General features: G+C 44.3%; 1 protein-coding gene across 1 annotated transcript in view; it reads right to left on the bottom strand.

The window, feature by feature from the left end:
* LOC131121043 (general transcription factor 3C polypeptide 1-like) overlaps positions 1–24039 on the bottom strand; it is a 31086-nt gene that overhangs the window by 465 nt on the left and 6582 nt on the right. Inside the window, exons 10-38 of the mRNA XM_058065275.1 lie at positions 23313–23653; positions 21405–21520; positions 21203–21309; positions 20974–21127; positions 17283–17389; positions 17057–17193; positions 16491–16775; positions 16283–16428; positions 13762–13859; positions 13583–13679; positions 13323–13506; positions 13148–13244; positions 11615–11747; positions 11482–11545; positions 11347–11408; positions 10310–10418; positions 10099–10241; positions 9455–9597; positions 9308–9392; positions 9129–9241; positions 7007–7066; positions 6829–6922; positions 6578–6750; positions 4525–4938; positions 2658–2797; positions 2477–2581; positions 2145–2416; positions 869–1275; positions 469–655 (exon numbers count right to left, since the gene is read on the bottom strand). Of these exons, the coding sequence (XP_057921258.1) occupies positions 469–655; positions 869–1275; positions 2145–2416; positions 2477–2581; positions 2658–2797; positions 4525–4938; positions 6578–6750; positions 6829–6922; positions 7007–7066; positions 9129–9241; positions 9308–9392; positions 9455–9597; positions 10099–10241; positions 10310–10418; positions 11347–11408; positions 11482–11545; positions 11615–11747; positions 13148–13244; positions 13323–13506; positions 13583–13679; positions 13762–13859; positions 16283–16428; positions 16491–16775; positions 17057–17193; positions 17283–17389; positions 20974–21127; positions 21203–21309; positions 21405–21520; positions 23313–23653 (4573 nt within the window). The remainder of the gene's footprint in view (positions 1–468; positions 656–868; positions 1276–2144; positions 2417–2476; positions 2582–2657; positions 2798–4524; positions 4939–6577; positions 6751–6828; positions 6923–7006; positions 7067–9128; positions 9242–9307; positions 9393–9454; positions 9598–10098; positions 10242–10309; positions 10419–11346; positions 11409–11481; positions 11546–11614; positions 11748–13147; positions 13245–13322; positions 13507–13582; positions 13680–13761; positions 13860–16282; positions 16429–16490; positions 16776–17056; positions 17194–17282; positions 17390–20973; positions 21128–21202; positions 21310–21404; positions 21521–23312; positions 23654–24039) is intronic.

Below are 24039 nucleotides of genomic sequence, written 5' to 3'. Positions count from 1 at the left end.
CGTTGTTGACAACTCGCTCTGGCTGTGAATGCGTGGCCCCCACCAACCGCAGCTGCCCCTCGCCTCCCATGTGTGGCAGCCATAAAGTGGCTAGCCCGAAAAGTGCTTGGATTGGCCGGAATGCCAGGGGGTCCTGATGGAGCGCAATCAAGCTGATCTTGCGTCCAAATTCTCTTTAAAGAAGATGCTTGATCTAGTGATTTTGAAACCTGTTTCAAACCTGTTTTGTCTAAATGTGAAGGTTCCCCTTTCATATCGTATACATACGGCGCAGGGGTCACCAACATGCACGACACCAGGTGCTTTTCATTCAGGTTTCCAGTGAATAAAGTGAGAAGACTAGAAATAAATGCACCCCTGATCTATGTGATCCGTATTGGCACCATTTCACTCATGGATGATGGCAGCATAAAACCCTGATCGAAGCACCCCCCCCCCCCCCTCCCCCCATGACACGTGTTTGTTTACCTGCACGAGTTCCATCAACACCACTGGTTGCAGCACGCCCTGGTAGTATTCCACCAGCATCTGCTGACTGATTCCAGGACAGGACATGATGTGGAAGAGGACGCCCTCCAGCATCCCTTTACACACCTGCCGGTTCACTGTTCCGTCCACCAGGCGCCAAGGTCGACTCACGAAGCTGATATTTTCCCTGTGAGAGAGAAAGTACACAGAAACATGTTGGCATGTACGTGGCGTCCCGCAGCTGACATCGTGTTCTTAGTTGGGCTGCTCCACTCAACGCCTCTGCTCCTACAGTTGCCCAGTGTATGCTCTATAGAAGCCAACACCCCCCAGGGTCTTAAATTAGCTGCAATTAGGTGATCATGTGGTCAAAGAGAGCTGTGTGCTGAGAGAAACTTACTCGTGAAGGTGGGCTTGTGTTGCTTCTCCTTCTTCGCTTTCATCCTCATCCATCTTGTCCTCGCAGTGTTCCTCACATTTTCCAGCCGGCTTTGCCCTCTTCTCTTGTTCAGTCTCCTCCTCTCCCTCGCCTTCTAGCTTCTCCTCGCTCATCTTCTCGCCTCTGTGGCCTTCTTCACTTCTCACAGCTGCCTTCTTTCCCGGCGGCTCCTCCTCACCGCTCCGGTGTCTGTGTCTCTTGCGCATGAAGGGGATGTTGTGCTGAGAGGGACGATGGAGGACAGGTGTGTTCGGTAGAGACCAGTTCCTGGAGCTGACGGTCAGGATCCAGGGCTCGGCATGCTTCATGAGCACCCAGCGAGCGCCACAGCTGCCGACTTTTAAGACCTGGCCTTCTTCCTGTAAGTCCTGCAAAGGCAGAGTGGGAACACTGACACATTTACACGAGACAGACGACATGGCGCCATGACAACGAGACAATACAAGACTGTAACATTCATTTGAAGAAAAAGTACACCTCCCACATGGAGACAAAGCAAGTGGATGACTGACTCCGTTCATGCTGTTGTTCTAAGCGTCTAGCACAAGAGTTGGCAACCTTTAGCGTCAAAAGAGCCAGAGCAGACCTGGCAACATCAATGCTATTGGCAACATTCTTGGAGACGTTTTCTCTTTCATGTAATGGTAATACGTATATGGCGTAATCATGCCAGTACACCGTATCAAAAGCGGTCGGGGCAATGAATTCCAGAGGGTGGGGGCGGCGATGGAGAGGGCTCCGTCTCCCCAGGTCCAGAGCTTGGTCCTACAGGGAAGGTCAGGTCAGGGATTGTGCGGATGGAGCAGGTATGGATATTGTGGATTATTGTGGGTTGGCAGAGGTGTTGAAGGACAGGCGTCATGTGTTCACCGGAGCCGTCTGGTGAGGATTTGGATGGAGTCCCATAGGGAGGAATGAGGATTTCAGCGGCAGAGAACATAAGTGGTGGACAGAGTTGGGCGGATGATGTTACCCAGCGGGAGGCTAAAGAGGAGAGGACCGAGCACAGAACCTTGGGGAACACCTTGTGATAGATAGCTGAAAACAATGGCTGAGCTCAGCAAAGAGTCTGAAGAGCCGCGGGTTGCAGAGCCCTGGTCTCGGTGCTGAACCGATGCACAGAGTGAACTCTCTCCCTGCCTTCCTGTGTAGTATTTATTGTTTTTCTGAATGGGATAACTTATCAAGTTATTCTTGTGAGATCTTCTAATAAAACTGCGCCGCTTGGGCCCTTTACCTCCAGGTACTGCTGCAGGCCCCTGCTGCGTCCAGACTGGCGCCGGTAGAGGTGAGCGTACATTTCAAACAAGTCCTGTTGGTGCACTCCCTTTTCACCCGCTTCATCCAGGCTCGTCCTCAGCTCAGCACACGCTGCCACATCCTCAGGGGTGTACCCTCTCTGCTGCACCAGACCAGCATCACACTGGGAGGAGGCGGGTGGGACAGAGCGGCTGAGGATTGACGGCAGCAGAGAGGGGCCGCATTTGGAAAAGTCCAGGGGCGGGACACCTAGAAAAGAGGAGAATGGAATCCTGTGTTTTTACACAGAGGTGTGTGTTTAACACTCACTGTCGTCCGTCAGGATGCTGTGGGCCGGCGTGTTTCTCAGCCGCATGCCAATCAAACACGACTCCACCACGATGCTGTCGTTGGTGTTCAGGTTGCGCAGCTTGACTGGAACGAGGAAAGCGTGAGCGTGCAAGTGACTAGAATAAAACTATGTCAGCATCTCTTGGGAAACAAAAGGTACCAATGCCAGGAGCAAAGTATCCTTTCATCAGAAGATACTTGGTGTGTGACGCCTGATGAGCTTTCACTTCCATCCTCTTCTTGCCTGCACACTCGTCACCATCCTCGTTATCGTCCTCCTCTTCCTCCAGGGACACCATGCTGGAGCGATATCCATGATAGGATGGATGAGAATCGGCTTCTTTTCATTCAAATCAATTCTCTTTGCCTTTCTTTAGCGGTAAATGTTTTTATTCTGCACCGTCTCATTCATCGTAGTTGAGGATAAAAAAAAAGTCTGGGGCTAAAAAAAGGCTAAAAATAACCAATTACCTAAAACTTCTCTACAAGAGAGGAGAAATATGATCTCAGGGAAGAACTACATTTGAAACACTTATATGCTAGGACTACGTTAAAAAGCCATAGCATTTCAGTATGTGGAATCAAACTATGGAATGGGTTGAGTAAGACCCTCAAACAATGCACAACGATGAGCCAATTCAAGAAACAATACAAGCGGTTGATGTTTGCTAAATACAAGGATGAAGAGTCTTGAACCAGTCATGATGTGCTTTATATATCACTATATTGACAGTTATTATGGTACTGATTATGTCTTTGTATGGTCATATCAGCTCATACTTCGGTACGTGACAACAAAATAAATAAATAAATAAAAATAAAAAATTAAACTATATTAGGAAAGCGTTACTGAAAAGTACCAGATGGAGGGGTAGGATTTAATAAGCTTTGCTTCTTCCTACTCCTTTTGGACATGTGGAACTGTGAACTGATTATGGGATGCACTCAATTGTAATTTGATGCATGTTCAAATGAAATAAAACCATTACCATTACCATTGAGTAAGAACTTACAAATATAGGATAATACTTGTCAAAAACACAGCAAACATATACCACTGTTGAAAAATCGCATGACTGGGCTGCACAGCGGACTAGTGGTTAGCACGCTGGCCACACAACTAGAAGACCCGAGTTCAATTCCACCTTCGGCCATCTCTGTGTGGAGTTTGCATGTTCTCCTCGTGCATGCGTGGGTTTTCTCCGGGTACTCCGGTTTCCTCCCACATTCCAAAAACATGCTAGGTTAATTGGCGACTCCAAATTGTCCATAGGTATTAATGTGGGTGGGAATGGTTGTTGTCTATATGTGCCCTGTGATTGGCTGGCCACCAGTCCAGGGTGTAGAAGACAACTGGGATAGGCTCCAGCACCCCCAGTGAGGATAAGCGGTAGAAAATGAATAAATGAATGAATGTTTATGTCTATGTTTTTCTGTCAAGTATTTGTTAGGTCCTTGAAAGCACCATAGCGGCGTGCCGAGACGCAAAAGCACCTGCGGCTCATTGAGAAGAGCAGTACAAGTAATCCCTGATTTGTGGTGGTTGTGGATTACGGGTGCAATAGTTATAGCACCAGCTGTCAGCTCATTCAAAGCTGCAATAAAAAGCCCATTGCTCCACCCATCAGGTCTGGTGCTTGTGCGTCTTACCCAACATTACAGACACCTAGTGACCGGTGTACAACGCTATCTATTTGAACGCATATTTAGTTCATTTAGCTTGAAAATGCTATCTACAATTTGCTTAAATTGGGTATTTTTGACGAGTAGGCCGTATTCAACCACAAAAAAGCTGTCTCCTTATTCTCTGGCGGACCATGTGCTAGGAACTTACACTGCCATCTACTGCACGGAGCTGCATGCACAGACAGTCCCATTATAATGTGTCTAAGGGCAAGAGCCAAGTGTAAATGCATGGAAATCAGTGTGATAGCCAATTAGTCACAAATGAGCCGCCCCGACCCATCTTGACTCATTTCAGCCACGCCTGCGCCCCTAAACGTCCCTATGCTACAGGAAGGATGTACCTCTTGATGTCAGCGTCCACCATGTTGCTGTCCACCACCACCATCTGCTTAGGGACGGACAGGTGCACCGACAGCAATCCCAGGCTCATCAGTGTGAGGGACACCATACAGGCGCCCCCGGGAGAGTCCAGACCAAAGCAGAGCATTCCGGAAAGATCCTGCGATAGTGTTTTGCCACTATTGGCTTGGTCGCATTCTCCTCCGCTTGCGTCTCGCTTCTCTGCCTGCTCTTGGGTTTGATTCTCGCCCGCAGCGGGCGGTCCCTCCGACGCGTACGCCCCGCTTTCCATCCTGGATTTGGTCTCGAGGTGGAACGAAACCAAAGACCTGTCATCTGCACCGTTGTTGAGTAGAGTCCTTGTGAAGCGGAATGAGTCGGTGAGCAGGGAATGTGGAAAACGCCAGGAAAACAACCTGGTGGGGAAGATAATAGGAGGAGGGTGCATCACAAAAAAGTGCCTGCAAAAACTGCCATGTTAAAGGAAGAATGCACTTTCTGGGGGGGGATGTTGTTTTTCTCTGTTCTGTGCCTTTTAAAGATAGAAAAATGGCTACAAAGACTTAGCTTGTTCAAGCACAGCTTCTCAAGCATATTCACCAGTCAAATTGCATGTTTAGTACTAAAATGTTGCCAGGTTTGCATGGAAATGAAAACCTCTCGCACCCCCCAGTGGGTCCCGCCCCACTATTTGCCATGCACTCATTTAAAGGGTCTCTGACATGATCCATCAACTATATATTGTATGTACTTCGAGTGGCACCCCTGATAATATTAAAGATGTTCCCGGGTGTTGGGATCACCCATTCCAGGTAAATATATCCTATAGCAGACCAACACAGTGATGGATGAGAAGTGAAATTAAGTTTATAGGATTTACAGGAAGTGGGCAATAATTATTTCAACAAAAGTAGGCAGGTTTCCTTTTGCAGAAATGAATGCTTCCTATTGCTTCCAATGAGGTTCTGGATTCCGGTTGAAGGTATTTTGGACCATTCCATTTGAGCAGTGTTTAGGGTCATTGTCTTGTTGGAAGTAACTTCAGCCAACTTCAACTTTGTCACCGATTCTTGAAGACTGTCGGCAACAATTTGCTGATACTGACTGGAATCCATGCCACCTTCAACTTGAAGATCTCCAGTACCTGCACTGGCCACACAGCGCCCCCAGCATGATGGAACCACCACCAAAAGTTACTGTGGGTAGCAAGTGTTTGTCTTGGAATGCTATGATCTTCATCCGCCATGCATACCGCCCCGCGTTATGTCCAAATAACTCCATTTGACTTTCATCAGTCCACAGCACCTTATTCCAAAATGAAGCTGGCTTTAGAATACCTCAAGCCACTCCCTTTTTATGGCATGTGGCCATTTTCTTTCACTTGTCGGAATAACTCCGTATTGCGAGTTTTTCGTTCGTCCAGTCTTGAAATTTAGTTTGGATCAAAAACCAACTTTCCGCAGCAGTCCAATGCCAATTGCTCGCCTCCATTTTTAAAACTGAAGAACGTCTGGAGCTATTTTCTTTTATTATTTTCTTTTTTAATAAAACTGGACTTGTGAATAAAGTATAGAAGTGTTTACATTCTGTTCCACAGATTGCGCTAATGCACACCGAAAGCTGCTTGCCAACCGCCAATAAACAACAGAAGAAGAAAAACACCACGAAGAAGAACGCCCCCTGACAACTTTCCGTTTGAGAAGGTACAAGATACCTCAATCGGATTGAGGAAAGGAATATTCCACCCCTGTGAATCCGATTATATATTCATTCGGATTGGCACTTTTCTTTGGGAATGAGGTGTATACAAAGGTTCAATTCTTTCTGCTTGAGCAAATAAACCGAATGTAATTGGAATATTTGGGTCCATGTTTCCATGGCTATTGATGCCACGCTCCTGAGTCCCTTTGCATTGGTCTCTTTGTGGTGTATGAAGACTTAGTCAGATTTTTTATAGACGACGGCCCTGGTCCATAGACCCAGTACCTCCTCTAAGGAACAGCACTGATAAGGAAAAGGGCAGGAAGTATCAAGGGTTAGGATCACTGGTCTTACCTGTAGTAGGACTGGGAGAGCTGGTAGGACATGGGCAGGATAGGCACCGCCCTGTTCTTCTGGGGACCGATCTTATGACAGACGCGTCTGCGGTTGACGAGGCTGCGCATCCGGCACTGGATGAAAACTTTGCAGAGCAGATCCTGTTGGTACTTACTGTACACGTGGAAGGTCTGAGGGACAAGGAGCACAGTTGAATAAAAAAACAGATAGAGAGGCAACATTCAAAGTGATCCGGGTTGTCGCTCTACCTGGAAGGATCGGGAGTACTTCATCTGGTAGTTGGTCATGGCCAGTGTGCTCTGGATCAGGTTGTGTAACCCGATACTGTGAATATCGGTTGTGCTGCAGTGGATAAAAACACAAGCTGCCACCCCTTTTCATTCTAATTGGGAGGAAAAAAAACGTTGAAGAAGATGAAATCCATACTTGCTCAGCGTGTCTTTGCAGGGAACCTCCTTCCTCGTGTGTATCGAAGACACTTTAAACCTGCAGAAATAGAAACATAACAAAACAGACTGGAACTGTAGCCTACATCACGAACCTCAACAGCCTCAAAACAACTGTCACACGACCTGAGAGGAAAGACTGTTCAACATCATGGTCTAGGGGAGTGATCTTCAACCTTTTTTTTTTGAGCCACGGCATGTTTTTAACATGGGAGAAATCTCACGGCACACCACTAGCCACCTCACGCGCATCACTAAGTCTATTGGAGGAACGAGGCCATCAGTTACGTGTTGCCGCACGGACCGATATTACATTGCTCTGCCAGTCTTTAAACCACGGACACTCGACAATGACATCATATTGTTAAAGGTAATGGTTTTATTTCATTTGAACATGCATCAGATTACAATTGAGTCAGTTCACAGTTCCACATGTCCAAAAGGAGTAGGAAGAAGCAAAGCTTATTAAATCCTACCCCTCCATTTGGTACTTTTACAATCAGTATCAGTTACTTTTGTTCACTTCCTGCTTTCTTAATATAATTTAAGTTTTTTTTTTTACTTGTAGTTTTTATTTTATTTTTATTTATTTTAGTTTTTATTTTGTATATTTTCTTTTATTTTTTTGTCACATACCGAAGTACGAGGTGATATGACCATACAATGACATAATGGGTACACAGAGATGGCCGAAGGTGGAATTGAACTCGGGTCTTCTAGTTGTGTGGCCAGCGTGCTAACCACTAGTCCGCTGTGCAGCCCAGTCATGCGATTTTTCAACAGTGGTATACGTTTGCTGTGTATTTGACAAGTATTATCCTATATTTGTAAGTTCTTACTCAATGGTAATGGTAATGGTTTTATTTCATTTGAACATGCATCAAATTACAATTGAGTGCATCCCATAATCAGTTCACAGTTCCACATGTCCATAAGGAGTAGGAAGAAGCAAAGCTTATTAAATCCTACCCCTCCATCTGGTACTTTTCAGTAACGCTTTCCTAATATAGTTTAATTTTATTTTTATTTATTTATTTATTTATTTTGTCACATACCGAAGTATGAGCTGATATGACCATACAAAGACATAATCAGTACCATAATAACTGTCAATATAGTGATATATAAAGCGCATCATGACTGGTTCAAGACTCTTCATCCTTGTATTTAGCAAACATCAACTGCTTGTATTGTTTCTTGAATTGGCTCATCGTTGTGCATTGTTTGAGGTCCTTACTCAACCCATTCCATAGTTTGATTCCACATACTGAAATGCTATGGCTTTTTAACGTAGTCCTAGCATATAAGTGTTTCAAATGTAGTTCTTCCCTGAGATCATATTTCTCCGCTCTTGTAGAGAAGTATTGGATGACATTTTTAGGTAATTGGTTATTTTTAGCCTTATGCATTATTTTAGCTGTTTGAAGATGAACTATATCAGCAAGTTTAAGTATTTGTGATTTTAGAAATAAGGAGTTAGTATGTTCTCTATAGGCGGCATTATGAATTATCCTTACTGACCTTTTTTGCAGTACATTTAGCCAGTGAAGATGGCTTTTATAGTTATTACCCCATATTTCCACACAATAAGGAAAATATGGTAGAACCAAAGAGCAATAAATTTGTATGTTGCAAAGTGAAATCAAGTATTACAGATTATCATGAATGTACCCGTTACTACAAGGTCACAGCACGGATAGAAAACCACATAACCTTGTTGGAGCCGCCTTTCTGGGCGGAATAGGTGCGCCCCATGACGTGCATTTACTACCTGTCTTTTTATCTGGTTTTATATATCTTTCAATGCACAATCCTTATGTCTCATACTGATTGTGATCGATGTGCAAAATTCCCCACAAAGTGCACTTTGGTGCTTCTTATAATGCCTGGCAATGCTACTTCCGTCCCTTAACCATCATCCATACTTGCAATGTAATCGTTCACTGTCTGATTGGCTCTCACCAGACAGCTTTTCCCCAAAGGAGAAACTTCCTCATATTTTAGTCTTGCGAGACCCGGTGACCCCTACAGGAAATGTATGACATGAAATTCCCTCCTTGTGCAGTAACCCTGTGAAGAGAAGCAGCCCATGTCTTCCTTACTGTGAGAAAAGCTGATGTTTGCTGTCGGGCATCTTCACAGCCTCGGCATTCGGTAGCGGACGCAGCTTCTGTCTGAGAAGCCTGACGTACTCCAGGAAGGATTTCGTACAATCCTAAACACATACATAGAATTCAATGAGGCAAACGGATGGAAACGAATGCAATGAAAACAAGCGCACCTCTACATTACTGGGATCAGATGGCTTGTTGTCTTGCAAAAGTTTCATCAAATCTTCATCCTGGTAGACCTCAGCTAAGCAGATCCTGCAGCACAACACGCTCTCAGACAAGTTGTCTCGTCAGCACAAACTGATGGTGGCAATTACCTGAAGTTGAGAAAAGCCTGAGGATTCTTGAGGATGTAGCGAGAGCGCCGCCCGACGGCCAGCGACGTTTTGTCCTCAGAGATCTCAAACTCCACCTGGAGAAGGTCTCGCACCACGCAGTGGCCAACAAAGGTCCTTCTCAACTGCAAAGCATCACGCATTGCGATTGTGCTTAGCGGGCTGGTGACAAATTCCCCACCGATTAGCCATGTCTCCCCAATCCCAATGGAATTGAGGCGGTAAACAGGAAATAGAATTCTATAGCTAAGTCATATTGAATGTCGGAGAATGCAGGATTCACAGGCACGGACCGTAATGAATCTAACTTTATGTCTGTGATTACTGATGCCTAGTGACCTTCATAATGCTACATAGAACTTGTCTTTAATATTTATTGACTGATAAAACACCAGTCAACCACCAGACAGCCATCCTTTCAACAATATCATATTCCAACCGCAATATAGTCAGGAAGGACAGACTTTCAGAATATTCAATACATGACTGTTTTATATATTTCATTTCAATACTTCCTGTTACTCGGCTATGAGGAATTTCTCTATATTACAATGAATGTGAGTCCAATTCCTGCCAAAGCAATCCTGCCCAAGTTGCACTTTCACCCATGAGGCCGTGTTGCGTACCTTGCTGTTGAGCACATGTGACGCCACGTTGCAAAGCATCAGCAGGGAGTCCTCCGGCACGGTCCAGTTGACTCGCTGCCTGGTCATCATTTTCAGCGCTCGATGGTCGGCCTCGTCGTGAGAGCGGGTGCGCTTCTTGGGCTCTTCACGGTCGACAATGAGCATGAAAATAAAGACGCACACAAATGGCAAAAGCCAGACGCTCACGCACCTTTCTTCTTTCTGCGAGGAACCTTGATGACCTCCTTTTTGGTCCTTTTCCTCCTCTGGCGCTTCCCTCCGATCACCTGCTGGTTCCTGGACGAGGACTCCATGGCCACCTGGATAACAGCACCAGAGACGGCACACACATCTTACTGTCACTGAACACTGTACATTAAGGGTGTGGAAAATAATTGATATTAATCCATACATCAATGCGCATACATGCAATGCGAGGCATCGGCTCATTCACCGGGTATGGATGCAATTGACGGGTGAAATCTCGATTCATCGCGATGCGTTTGTGGGTATCGGTAAAAATCCAATGCAAGCGCCGTTTTATTAATGTTCAACTTCGCCCCATCATGCACCATCATTATTTGGTGTTTTGTATTGAATACGGGCGGAAGCCATGAGGCACATACAGCTACTTTAACCCCCCCCGCAATGTTTAAATGGTATGTTTGGAAACACTACGGATTCTCAAAGAACGGCGGAAAGCTCAACAAAACGTCCGTCATTTGCAAAGAATGCCACGTTAAGAAGCCGTTAAGAAACATGCAGACCCCCTTAAAAAGGGGATACCACAACATGGACAAGTCAAAACATTAAGAGCCAGAAAGCTGCAATCTAATGAGACAAAAGTAAAAGTAGTTTTAGGGGAACACCGTCACTTTTAGTCACAAAAAGTTGAAGTATTAAAGAAAAGAGACGCAATATGAGAAAGAAACAAGTAAACAAACAAAGTTGACATTTTGGAAAATTTGTTTGCTGACGGAATAAAGTCCAAACATTCTGCAATAAAGTCAGAATTCAGAGAATTAAATTGAGCGGAATAAAGTTGAAATAGTTGGAAAATAAAAGGAAAACATTTGTAATTTGAAGTCATATTCTAACAAGAAAGAAGAAGAAGAAAGGGGGAAAGAAATATTAGAATAGCAGCAAAGAGTTGAAATATTAAATGTGGCTTTTCTTAAAAATCATAATATTAGGAGAAGCAAACAACCAAATAGTTGTCATTTTTGGTAAAATAACGCCAGCTCCTACCTCCACATTCTCCTCGGTGACCAAAGGTTTCTTGGCTGTCAAATATCGAGGTCTGAGCGTGCCTGTTGAAAACAACACATGTCAGAAGAGCGCCTCAGGGGACATGGTCGCCATTACGTGAGCCCAGCGACTCACCGTCTCTCAGTGCGGCCCTGAGCGAGTCTTTGCTCAACAGGCTCCTCAGTCGCACTTTACTTTTCTACAAGTCAAGACACGAGTCATACAGGGAAGACCGCAGCGCTCAACAAGCTGCAAGCCGTGTTCCTACTTCAGTGACGGGGAGCAGGCTGTTGGTCCACAGCCAGTTGCGTTTCAGGTGGGCGAAAAATTCAGAGTCCAGGCCTCCTGCTCCTTTACCGTCTCCCGGTGTCGTGCCGTCGTCGCACAGCTCATTGCTGCCTCTGTTTGGGTGCACACAATTCATGCAATCTAGGCTGCAGCTAGCCAATCTTTTAGTCTAACGAAGAGTCTGAATAGTCTAATGTTTAAAATGATGGAAATATGGCAAAAGACAGCAAGTACTGTATGTTATCATGAATGTGCTCGTTAATACACAGCTCACAGCATGGCTAGAAAAGCTTGTTGGAGGATTTTTAGAGGGCTTTATAGTCCTTTATAGACCTTCATGCTAACTGTTTTTCTCTCTTTAGAATGCACAGAGAAGGGAAGGAAATATGTCTTCATGTTGCACATAATGATGTGGATGAGGGAACATTTCGTCCGTTAAAATAACACAATTATAATGAATGTATGTGCCAGGGGCGTCACTAGGATCTGAGGATAGGGGGGTGAGGGGCTTAGCCCCCTGGAGATGCACAGGATATGGATGAATATAGTAGACATTCAAAAATAAATAAATAAATAAACCTGGGATATAACTTTCCCACTTTTGGACAGATTTAGTAGAGATACTCAATTGTTTTAGGCCACCATTACATTTACACAAGTACACACAATCTACACTGCAAAACCGCTGCTCAAGCTCTGCAACCATTCTGTCCAGTGGACAGTGGTCAATGATATAATAATTCATTCATTCATTCATTTTCTACCGCTTTTTTCCTCACGAGGGTGGCGGGGGGTGCTGGAGCCTATCCCAGCTGTCTTTGGGCGAGAGGCGGGGTACACCCTGGACTGGTGGCCAGCCAATCACAGGGCACATATAGACAAACAACCATTCATACTCACATTCATACCTATGGACAATTTGGAGTGGCCAATTAACCTAGCATGTTTTTGGAATGGGGGAGGAAACCGGAGTTGATATAATAATCATTATTATATTATTAATTAGCCTATTATTATTACTATCATCATTATTCTTCTTCTGATTATTACCAGGCTATTAATAGGCTAGTATTAGCCTGCTTATTGGCTTGCTTATTAGCCTGCTTTTTCCCAATTGAAATTTGTCAGAGATTTTTTTTTGTAAAAAAAAAAACATTTTTTTTATCTATAAAAAAAATATTTAGGGAGGCTGAAGCCCCCTAAATAATTACATTATTATAATAATTCGAATATAATGATTATTATATTGATTATGATAATGATTATTATAGAATATAATTATTATTATTGACTAATGACGCCACTGGTATGTGCCAAGAGTGGATGAAGTACAGAATGGTGCTTGTCATAAAGCTACATACGCACATACACACACAGCAGGCCATTCTTAACGCACATGATTGAAGATTGGGCATTATTCGAAGAATAGAGCAATATTCCACCCCGGATTACTCGGGAAGTGCACTTTCAACATAGTGTCATCTTAGAGCCCCCCCCCCAAAAAAACACCTACTTGAGCAAAGACGCCATTCCGACAAACACGTTACGCTCGTGCACAAAAGAAGGGGTCACCTCATCTTCTGAGCCGCTTCTCTTTGGTCGAATTAGCCCTGCGATGGGATCCAGAAGAATCATGCTATCAATATGCTATATGCTGTATGAAGAACTGCCCGTGTTTGTCATGGTACCCAGTGGCGTGTTTAGGCAGACACACATGAGGTCAAACCAGTAGCTTTCCACATCCTCCACTGTGACAAACGTGTAGCGGCGTCTTTCAAAGGGCTTGTCGCTGGGTTCCATGACCAGCCAGTAGTGAGGCTCTGCGTTGCTGGTGTCAACGATGGTGGCATTCCGCTTCAGGTAAAAGGATGTCTGGACCAATGGCGATATGGGTCACAGCATTGAGGCGTGGAAGAGAAGCGGATGGATATTTTATGCAAATGTGTACCTGAACTTTATCTTTTGCCTTCATCACAGGAGCAAAGTGCACCAGCCCCATGCACACCAACCTTTGAAGGTTCTGGAAGACAACCCAGATGTATTTCCTGGCATGAAGAACCAGTAAAGACATGGTTTAGATGGTCATGTCATGCAGGGAGGCGCAGGAGGTGGCTGGTGTGTAGTTACCGTTTATAAAAGAGCTTTCTTCTCATTTCCAGGGGCAGCTGCCTAATCAGGAGGTGTTGCTTCACGGGGTCGTTCAGAAAATCTTCCAAGCCATCCACCTGCAGAGAGCTGACTATAAGGTTGTCTTACCAGTCCAAACACAAGTACTGTATACATAAACTGGGAGTATTTTTCAACAGAAAGTATTTTGATGTGATATTTCTGCGTAGTTTATCTGCTGGTGTGTATTTCTGTAATGAGGGAGGGCGGCTCTGCAAAGCACGTTCTGCACCAGCAAATAAAGGACCATACAGCAACCAGAACTCAACTTGTGCCGATTGCCTGTGTCCAGTCTTCATATGCACTGTTGACTGTCATGCCTAGCGCCACCAGTAAATGTACTCATAACCTCAGTGAGGGGTGGATGGCTGTCCGTCCTCCGTGCCGTGCCATCCCATCCCATCCCATCCCATATTGTTGACACTCAGGATCAACTGTTAGCTTTGAGCACCCTTCTGCTACACGTAGCGAACGTGGATCCCCGCAGAGATATGAATGAGGAGAGCTGCAAAGCGGAAGTGAACAGCAAAAAAGAAGGTATAAAGGTTGCTGTATAAAGACGGAATCAACCATGTTTACTGTCTGTCGTCATGGGAACGTGAGATGGAAGCGCTAACAGCGCTAACCCGGCTACAGAGACTACATGAGTTGTGGTCCATATCGCCCAGCCCTAGTGTGGAGTGAACTGAACTTGAAGAACTATGAAGTTCATCTGCCCCCACCCTCCGACCCCCATCAATCACTGTGTTCACCAAGAAGTCTTCAATAAAGTTAAAAGTGAGTGAAATCTCTATGAAGGAGCTAAAACCCTAAAAAAAACACCTATACATGTTGTATTATGGTTTTAAACCATGCCAACATTTCAGATAATGAGCTTGTCGTGCAAATGAGCCAAAAACATCAGCATAATAGGTCCCCTTTCAAATGTCATTTGAGGTTGCATTTGGAATGGGCAGAGAGCATGGTGGTTGCTCTTTAATTGTATAAATACATACCATTCATGGAGGATGATGAAAATAATGCATTAACAGTGGTAACTAATTTATTTCATTACCTTACATTTTTGGAGTAAATAACGCATGTCCAAGCCGCCACTTTCTGTTATGACGACAGACGTCAGTGTTAGCGGAGCTCCACACAGTCACACAGACTCTGTTGCCTCTTTATAACTTTATTCTGACATGAACACATCTATAGCAGTTCAATTTAAACACCATTTATGTATCTCAACTCTAAAACAAACGTCTCCAGTCCGTTCGGCACCGCAACACTTCCGCACTAGACAGATCCCGAGATGCTTTCACTGACACCCCTACCATCACAAACATGTCTTTACACGTGCATGTATGGTCTAAACCAGGGTCCAAACCACCCACGCGGTTCCCTCTTGCACCAGGTCACTCCTAAGACCACACGAGTCTCCTGCCAGTCTGTTCTAAAAATCGCCCAAATAGCACCACTTACCTGCGAGCTGCATCTCATTTTTCCGTTGTTATTTTTGTTTAAATACCAATTACATGTAAACTGGAAATGACAATATATTTTAAATAAAACACTTTAAACATTTGTAAAAAAAAAAATAAAAAAAAAGACTGGTTCACTAGTGTCCTTTTTTTTTTGCTGCTTGAAGTGAACATGATTAAACACAGCTCGCATTTACGACACTAGATAGGCACCTGAATGCACCAGGGCAGCCACGCCGATTTCAGAGTTGTCGCAACATTTGATGTTCGACTAAAGGTGTGGGCTTATAAAACCAGTAGCCTGGTTATTTCTCGTTCCTTCATTGTCATATTGGTGTGCGCTGGCATTCAGCCGCAGAGCTGGTCGCTAACTGCTGAGCTAAGTTCGCCATTGCCACTAATTTATGCTATTGTTAGCCTGCTATTTCAGTGTGTTTAGTGTACTGCTTATCGCGGAGATGTTATGCTGCTAACTGCTTTGCAGTCGGGTAGATGAATGTTATTAATTATTCACAAAAGGGCAAATTTTGAGAAGTGTGTATCACTCTTAGCATTCATCAGCACCCAAGAAGTAATTCTGGGTTTCAAAAAGGTTGGTGACCCCGGTCTAAAACGGTCTAAAATGCAAATAAAAACAATAAGTGGATATTCTTGTCACTCACTTTGTAACCCTTAATGCTCGGTACATTTTACTGCATTTAATGATGCTGGGAAATCCCATTCATCTTAAATGACATGGAGTTTTTGAACGCAACTCCTCATTGCTCATAATGAAACAGTTCAAGTCTGATTGAAATCATCTGTTAATTCATACAAACATGCATAATCCTGCCGTATTATTTATCTTACTTTTAATAAATACACAGTAAAAATGGGCATATTTCAGACATAGTGAGACATGGCGATTAATTAATTTGAAAACTGATTAATCCGATTTAAAATGGTATCAATTGACAGCCCAAATAAAAATGCTCATCAGTGTCGTTGAGACATGAGCAGCAGGACGGACGTGTGCTCACCTGGTAATTGATCTGTATGACCTGAATGAATATGGAGAGCGGCAAGCAGAAGAGCATGTCCCTCATCCTCACCCAGCCACTGCCTCTCTCTCTGTGCACGAGCACAGGCGGGACAAACCTCTTCCACGAATCCTCATCCAAATAAACTAGCATGAAGAAAAGGTGACATCAGGGTTAAGTAGAAGAGAAACCACCCATATCTTCTTACCTTCTGGTTCACATTCGGACGGTCCTGCTGGAGAAACATCCATCAGTTCTTCATCGCCAAGTGACGCAGAATCCACGTTAGACTCGGGGGGGCCGCCACCTTGGTTGGTGTCAGACCGAGCGTTTTCTGGTTGGCCGGCCTCAGGAGCCTCCTGCGGATCTGCTGTTGGTCCAGAGGAGCTTTTCATCACAGGATGGTCGTAGATGACGTACCAGAGGAATGTGTGAAAAACACGCAGGCGATGCATCTTCGGCTGGAAACCCAAAGTCTTCCCCAGTCCTCGAACTAGAGGATGACAGAGCGAGAGGGATGACCATCTACTGTGAAACACTATTAGATGCAATATATCACCATAATTCTAATTATTCATCTGTTTATTTCTTTTACCCACTATCTATACTGTAATTGATCTTTTCTTTTTTTATTCTATGTTTGCACTAAAGGAGCTGCTGTCAATCTCATTGTACATGTGTATAGTGACAATAAAGACATTCTATTCTATTCTATGCCACGGAACAACACAGATGAAATTGAGATTGTACATTGTGCAATCCCGCCTTACTTACCTGTTATGGGCTTGAATTGCGGTTCAACTCGACTTTTCTCTTTCAAGTACTCTTCCTTGATTTCGCTGAAGCTCCTAAAACTTTTGCTCGGCTCTTCTTTTTCCACTTTGGGAGTTGGCTCTTGGCTGGCCTCCGGGCTGCAAATACCGACAGACGGAACAGATGAAGATCTGCCGTGTGTGTGTTTAGTGCACGGCCGAGTGTGACTGCACTTGGCTGTGCTCACCCTGCCGTCACGGTGCAGGAGCTGCTGATCCTGAAGCGGACCTGATCAAGGACTGCAGTCACCAATTTGTTGCTAGGCTGAATGGTTGGATGAACAATTAGCTCAACCTGGGTGGGAGAAGGTAAACAGACACAGCCATGAACTATTTGTACACCTCATCGGTGGGCTTCCATGTACAGCAGTATTTATCATGTATATACAGAGGAGTTGTGGAATGCTATCAGCTACTACATGCAAATTTTGGTCAGTAAAAAGTCAGTAAAAAGATACGCCAACACAATGGTTATTCAGCTACACAAAAAATAAACAAACAGAAAAGGTGTCCAGTGTTTATGTAACGTAAACAGTTTTTTCCATTTATAAGTCGCTCTGGAGTATAAGTCGCAGGAACAGAAATTACACAAAAAAGTGTGCCTTATGGTCTCGAAAATACGGTAATATATATATATATATATATATATACACATACAAATATACGCATATATAGTATACATATATATATATTTGCAAACACATATATATATTTATATGTTTACAAATATATATATATATATTATATATTTTTAAATATATATTTTTTATTAAAAAACATTTATATATACACAGTGAAGAAAATAAGTATTTGAACACCCTGCTATTTTGCTATTTCTCCCACTTAGAAATCATGGAGGGGTCTGAAATTTTCATCGTAGGTGCATGTCCACTGTGAGAGAGATAAACTAAAAAGAAAAATCCAGAAATCACAATGCATGATTTTTTAACAATTTATTTGTGTGATACAGCTGCTAATAAGTATTTGAACACCTGAGAAAATGAATGTTAATATTTGGTACAGTAGCCTTTGTTTGCTATTACAGAGGTCAAACGTTTCCTGTAGTTTTTCACCAGGTTTGCACACACTGCAGGAGGGATCTTGGCCCACTCCTCCACACAGATCTTCTCTAGATCAGTCAGGTTTCTGGGCTGTCGCTGAGAAACACGGAGTTTGAGCTCCCTCCAAAGATTTTCGATTGGGTTCAGGTCTGGAGACTGGCTGGGCCATGCTAGAACCTTGATATGCTTCTTACGGAGCCACTCCTTGGTTTTCCTGGCTGTGTGCTTCGGGTCGTTGTCGTGTTGGAAGACCCAGCCACGACCCATCTTCAATGCTCTGACAGAGGGAAGGAGGTTGTTCCCCAGAATCTCACAATACACGGCCCCAGTCATCCTCTCTTTAATGCAGTGCACTCGTCCTGTCCCATGTGCAGAAAAACACCCCCAAAGCATGATGCTACCACCCCCATGCTTCACAGTAGGGATGGTGTTCTTCGGATTGTACTCTTCATTCTTCTTCCTCCAAACACGCTTATTGGAATTATGACCAAAAAGTTCTATTTTGGTCTCATCTGACCATAAAACTTTCTCCCATGACTCCTCTGTATCATCCAAATGGTCATATGCAAACTTAAGACGGGCCTTGACATGTGCTGGTTTAAGCAGGGGAACCTTTCGTGCCATGCATGATTTCACATCATGACGTCTTAGTGTATTACCTACAGTAACCTTGGAAACGGTGGTCCCAGCTCTTTTCAGGTCATTGACCAAGTCCTGTCGTGTAGTTCTGGGCTGATTCCTCACCTTTCTTAGAATCATTGAGACCCCACGAGGTGATATCTTGCATGGGGCTCCACTCCGATTGAGATTGACCGTCATGTTTAGCTTCTTCCATTTTCTAATGATAGCTCCAACAGTGGACCTTTTTTCACCAAGCTGCTTGGTAATTGCTCCGTAGCCCTTTCCAGCCTTGTGGAGGTGTACAATTTTGTCTCTGGTGTCTTTGGACAGCTCTTTGGTCTTCGCCATGTTACAAGTTAAAGTCTTACTGATTGTATGGGGTGGACAGGTGTCTTTATGCAGCTAACGACCTCAAACAGGTGCATCTGATTCAGGATGATACATGGAGTGCAGGTGGACTTCTAATGGGCAGACTAACAGGTCTTTCAGGGTCAGAATTCTAGATGATACACAGGTGTTCAAATACTTATTTGCAGCTGTATCACACAAATAAATTGTTAAAAAATCATGCATTGTGATTTCTGGATTTTTCTTTTTAGTTTATCTCTCTCACAGTGGACATGCACCTACGATGAAAATTTCAGACCCCTCCATGATTTCTAAGTGGGAGAAATAGCAAAATAGCAGGGTGTTCAAATACTTATTTTCTTCACTGTATATATATATATATATATATATATATATATATATATATATATATATATATATATATATATATATATATATATATATATATAATTTTTTTTAACTGGTAAACTACTGATTAGTATTCACATTCAGTTTCAAAGATTAAAAAGCTTTCAGTAATGGGACCATTCTGCAATTCATCATGAAATAAAACTGTCTATAAGGAGAAGTGTAGAAAACACACATCCAGGAGGGCAAACAGGTGAAGGATAACTGTTCTTACATCTTCTTGCAGCTCGCTAAAGTTGATCCATAATCGGATCAAAATGAAAGTTGCATTTCCGTGTGTCGTTACGAGACATCTGATCACCACTTCTTCTTAGCCACGGGTGAGCAAAAGTGAATGTCATGTCAGCTGACTGTCATCAAAGTGACGTTTACGATGTAAGTGACACACGCTACCTTGGCCATGGACATAAGGGGTACCACTGGGTGGCTGGCAAATGGGTACGCTGACATGAGAACGATGAGGAGGCCAAAGCAACAACCCTCAACTGTCCCTGTCTCTGCTCACAGTCACAACTTGTTTTACTACTCACAGTGGCCACAAACGCAAAACATTTATGGACGTACATCACCTTGCAAGTACGTCCCTCGTCAACTGAACACGGGATAAGCACTCTGCCCTCCCCCAAGCTCTGGTCCTCTGTTTACATGCTAGCAATGGCTCGTACGAGAAAGCCACATTTGTTTCCAATTCCTAAAGATGCCGCCATTAGGTGTGCCTGATGGCGGTTGGAGTTCCTGATTCCCTACCAGAAAAAAAGCATTTTAATCTGACAACGGCATTTCACACGATGCAGCCGGACTAGCCCACCAACTTGATCAAACCTACGCCTTTCCAACGTTACTTGGTGGTGTGGAAGAGTAAGCAGTAACAGTTTCAATATCCGAACTGTGTTTATTTTGAGTAAGTCACGGAGCAAAAGCGCTTGTCTGTGTAGCATTATAGAGTGTGCATACAGGGAGCGCTAATAGCTAACAGCCTTTTCCCACCACAGTTAGTGGCCACATTAGACATTACCAATGCTGTAGGGAACCTAATACTAAAATGCCATAGAACTGACCATTAAGAGACACCTTGAAGTAACCTCTTTTATTGAGAAACTTGGGACTCTTCAGTCTCTACTTCCGGATCGGATTATTAGGAACTGATAATAAATGGATCACTGTTTATTATCAACTCCTATACTTGTTCGCAGTGGGTGTGCCTGGATGTGGGCCATGGGCCATGCATTAAAACAGACCGTTTTTGCGGGAAGCACAAAATCCAAAAAAATACAGCTGAATAGGTGCAGATTCTGGAAGAAGTAGAAAGCTTTATGTGCCGGCTATGGCGTGTGGCCAAAAATGAACATAATTGGTCCCCTTTAAGAGTAATATCCCAACTCTGTGCTGTAAAATTACACCAGGAAAAGCAAAACTTGATGTAATAAATGTTTGTTTGTACCGTCTTGCTGATGCCGTCTTGGATGACGGTGGTGGTGAACATCTTAAGCAGGCCCTCTCTGGACAAATTCTGCACAAGACGTGCCGTGGTCTTCTTGCAGCATTTTGTGGTGACTCCTTGACCCTTCTCTTCATTATTGATCAGCTTCTGGAGCCTGGAGAAGAGGGTAAGCTCCATCATCATGACAATAACAATCATGCTGGGGTTCTTGCTAACATGGCACACTGACTGGGTCAGGCCTTCTATGACTTGGAGCTTATGCACCGCCTCAGTGATGAGGTTCTTCCTCCTCAGCAGGCGGTAGGTCTCATGACCACTGCGGATGCTTCCTGATACCTGCAGCAATCAGACAGGAAAGGAGCTGCATTCATTAGCGTTACTTGAAACACCTTAGCTCAAAATGCTAACAGCGGCAGAGCAAGGGTCCCAACCGGCCTCTTGTAGATATCCACAACCGCAATGTTGACAGCCGGGTCTGTCGCTTTCTTCTCCTGGCCCTGAGAGCTGGAAGCTTCCTCCGCCTCCTCATTGTCTGTTTGGGCTTGCTCTGAAAGAAAAGCCAGTTTCATCCCGTGAGCATCCAGTAAAGGCAAGGCAGACCTTGCACAACCAAAACCCAGTGGAGAGAAACAGCATCATTGGAGAAGACACTTGCCATTCATTGTTTGAGTATGCATCACCAACAGTGGACGTGAAGATGCCCCTAAAATGCCCATAAAATTGTAAGTTATGGGGGTTTCCCTTATAATGAAAAACTGCTACGGGTCCTGCTGGCTTTCATCAAGCGGCCACCATGCAGTAACACTTCAGCACGTCCTGCGACGAGTCAAACCGGGCCTTGACGAGTCAAAACCAAGGGCGTGCAGACAGCACACATCAGTTGTCATCCTGATAGACCCAATCTGGCATATAGTCTTATATGGTCTCATCCCGGTAGACCTGATCTGGCGTTTAGTCTCATCTGGTCTGATCCCGGTAGACACATACTGGTGTATAGTCTCATCTGGTCTCATCCTGATAGATCCAATCTGGCGTATAGTCTCATTCCAGTAGATCCGATCTGGTGTATTGTCTCAGCTGGTCTGATCCCGGTAGACCCGATCTGGCATTTAGTCTCATCCCAGTGGACCCGATCTGGTGTATAGTCTCATCTGGTCTCATCCCGGTAGATCCAATCTGGCATATAGTCTCATCTGGTTTGATACCGGTAGCCCTGATCTGGCGTATAGTTTCATTCCAGTAGACTTGATCTGCCGTTTAGTCTCATCCTGATAGACCCAATCTGGCATGTAGTCTCATCTGGTCTCATCCCGGTGGACCCGATCTAGTGTATAGTCTCATCCGGGTAGACCTGATCTTGCGTATATTCTCAGCTGGCCTCATCCTGGTAGACCGAATCTGGCATATACTCTCATCTGGTCTCATCCCGGTAGACCCGATCTGGCGTATAGTCTCATCTGGTCTTATCCTGGTAGACCCGATCCAGTGTATAGTCACATCCCGGTAGATCTGATCTGGCTTATAGTCTCATCTGGTCTCATCCCGGTAGACCTGATCTGGCATATAGTCTCATCTGGTCTCATCCAGGTAGACCCGATCAAGTATATAGTCACATCCCGGTAGACCTGATCTGGCATATACCCTCATCTTGCCTCACCCCGGTAGACCCGATCTGGTGTATAGTCTCATCTGGTCTTATCCTGGTAGACCCGATCTGGTATATAGTCACATCCCGGTAGATCCGATCTGGCTTATAGTCTCATCTGGTCTCATCCCGGTAGACCTGATCTGGCGTGTAGTTTCATCTGGTCTCATCCAGGTAGACCCGATCAGGAATATAGTCACATCCTGGTAGACCCGATCTGGCATATAGTCTCATCCCGGTAGACCCGATCTGGCGTATAGTCTCATCCCGGTAGACCCGATCAGACGTATATTCTCATCTGGTCTCATCCGGGTAGACCCGATCTGGCGTATAGTCTCATCTGGTCTCATCCCGGTAGACCCGATCTGGCGTATATTCTCATCTGGTCTCATCCGGGTAGACCTGATCTGGCGTATAGTCTCATCTGGTCTCATCCAGGTAAACCCAATCTGCCATACAGTCTCACCTGGTCTCATCCGGGTAGACCCAATCTGCCATATAGTCTCACCTGGTCTTATCCGGGTAGACCCAATCAGGCGTATAGTCTCATCTGGTCTGATAAGCATGTGGAGGATGAGGCCTCACAGCAAGTCAGTGTACTATGAATGTGTACTAATATGAGTCACATGCAATATGAAAACCTAATTTCCTACCAGGCACCAGGTTAGCAATATTGTCGAGACAAAGTACTCACTATGAGCAGGATTATCTTTTGCTGCAGACTTCCTCGTCTTGCCTTTCTCTGCAGCCTTTGCGCCTCCTTTAGACTTTCTGCAGACTTTCTTTCCGCTTGCGCCTCCATCAAAACACAGTTCCCCTGCCACCTTCTCTCCCTCTTCCTCTTCGCCTTCACTCGTTGTCATTCTGCTCTTCTTAAATGGTGGGGGTTTTCCACCACATTTGGCTGACTGCTTGGAGGTGGACGGTGTGAGGGGAGAAGGACTCGCCGACATCACCGACGCGGAAGAGTCGTAAAGGTTTTTGCGTTGCTTCTCTTTGGCAAACAGCTGCAGGTGGTCGCTGCCACCCACACACCTGTCAGACCAACAAGAGAAACCAAGACAATGCAACACAAGAGCATACAAGGGTATTCAGGAGTACTGCATGCGGAGTACTATAAATATGTACATGTTGGCAAGGCTGGCCGAACACTGAAAGTACCACCTGCATCTCATGCGGTATCAGATCGACTGTCTCATCAATTTCCATTGCTGACACCTTGTGCCAGTGTACAATACTACATATCATCACACGGTCTTGGATTTAATTTACTTAATTTAGCCATTTTTTATGCTTGAAAATGACCCTATAATAACAACATCTGCCTCGATGGTTGGACAGGACAAAAAATAAAAATAAAAATAAAAATAAAAATAAAAAGTGGTTATTGAGTTTATATTGAATGCATTGTTGGACTGGAA

Source organism: Doryrhamphus excisus, chromosome 1 (assembly GCF_030265055.1).
Source record: "Doryrhamphus excisus isolate RoL2022-K1 chromosome 1, RoL_Dexc_1.0, whole genome shotgun sequence".
Taxonomy (NCBI): domain Eukaryota; kingdom Metazoa; phylum Chordata; class Actinopteri; order Syngnathiformes; family Syngnathidae; genus Doryrhamphus; species Doryrhamphus excisus.
Note: the sequence above shows the minus strand (reverse complement) of the source record. Positions and strands in the feature narration are given on the sequence as shown.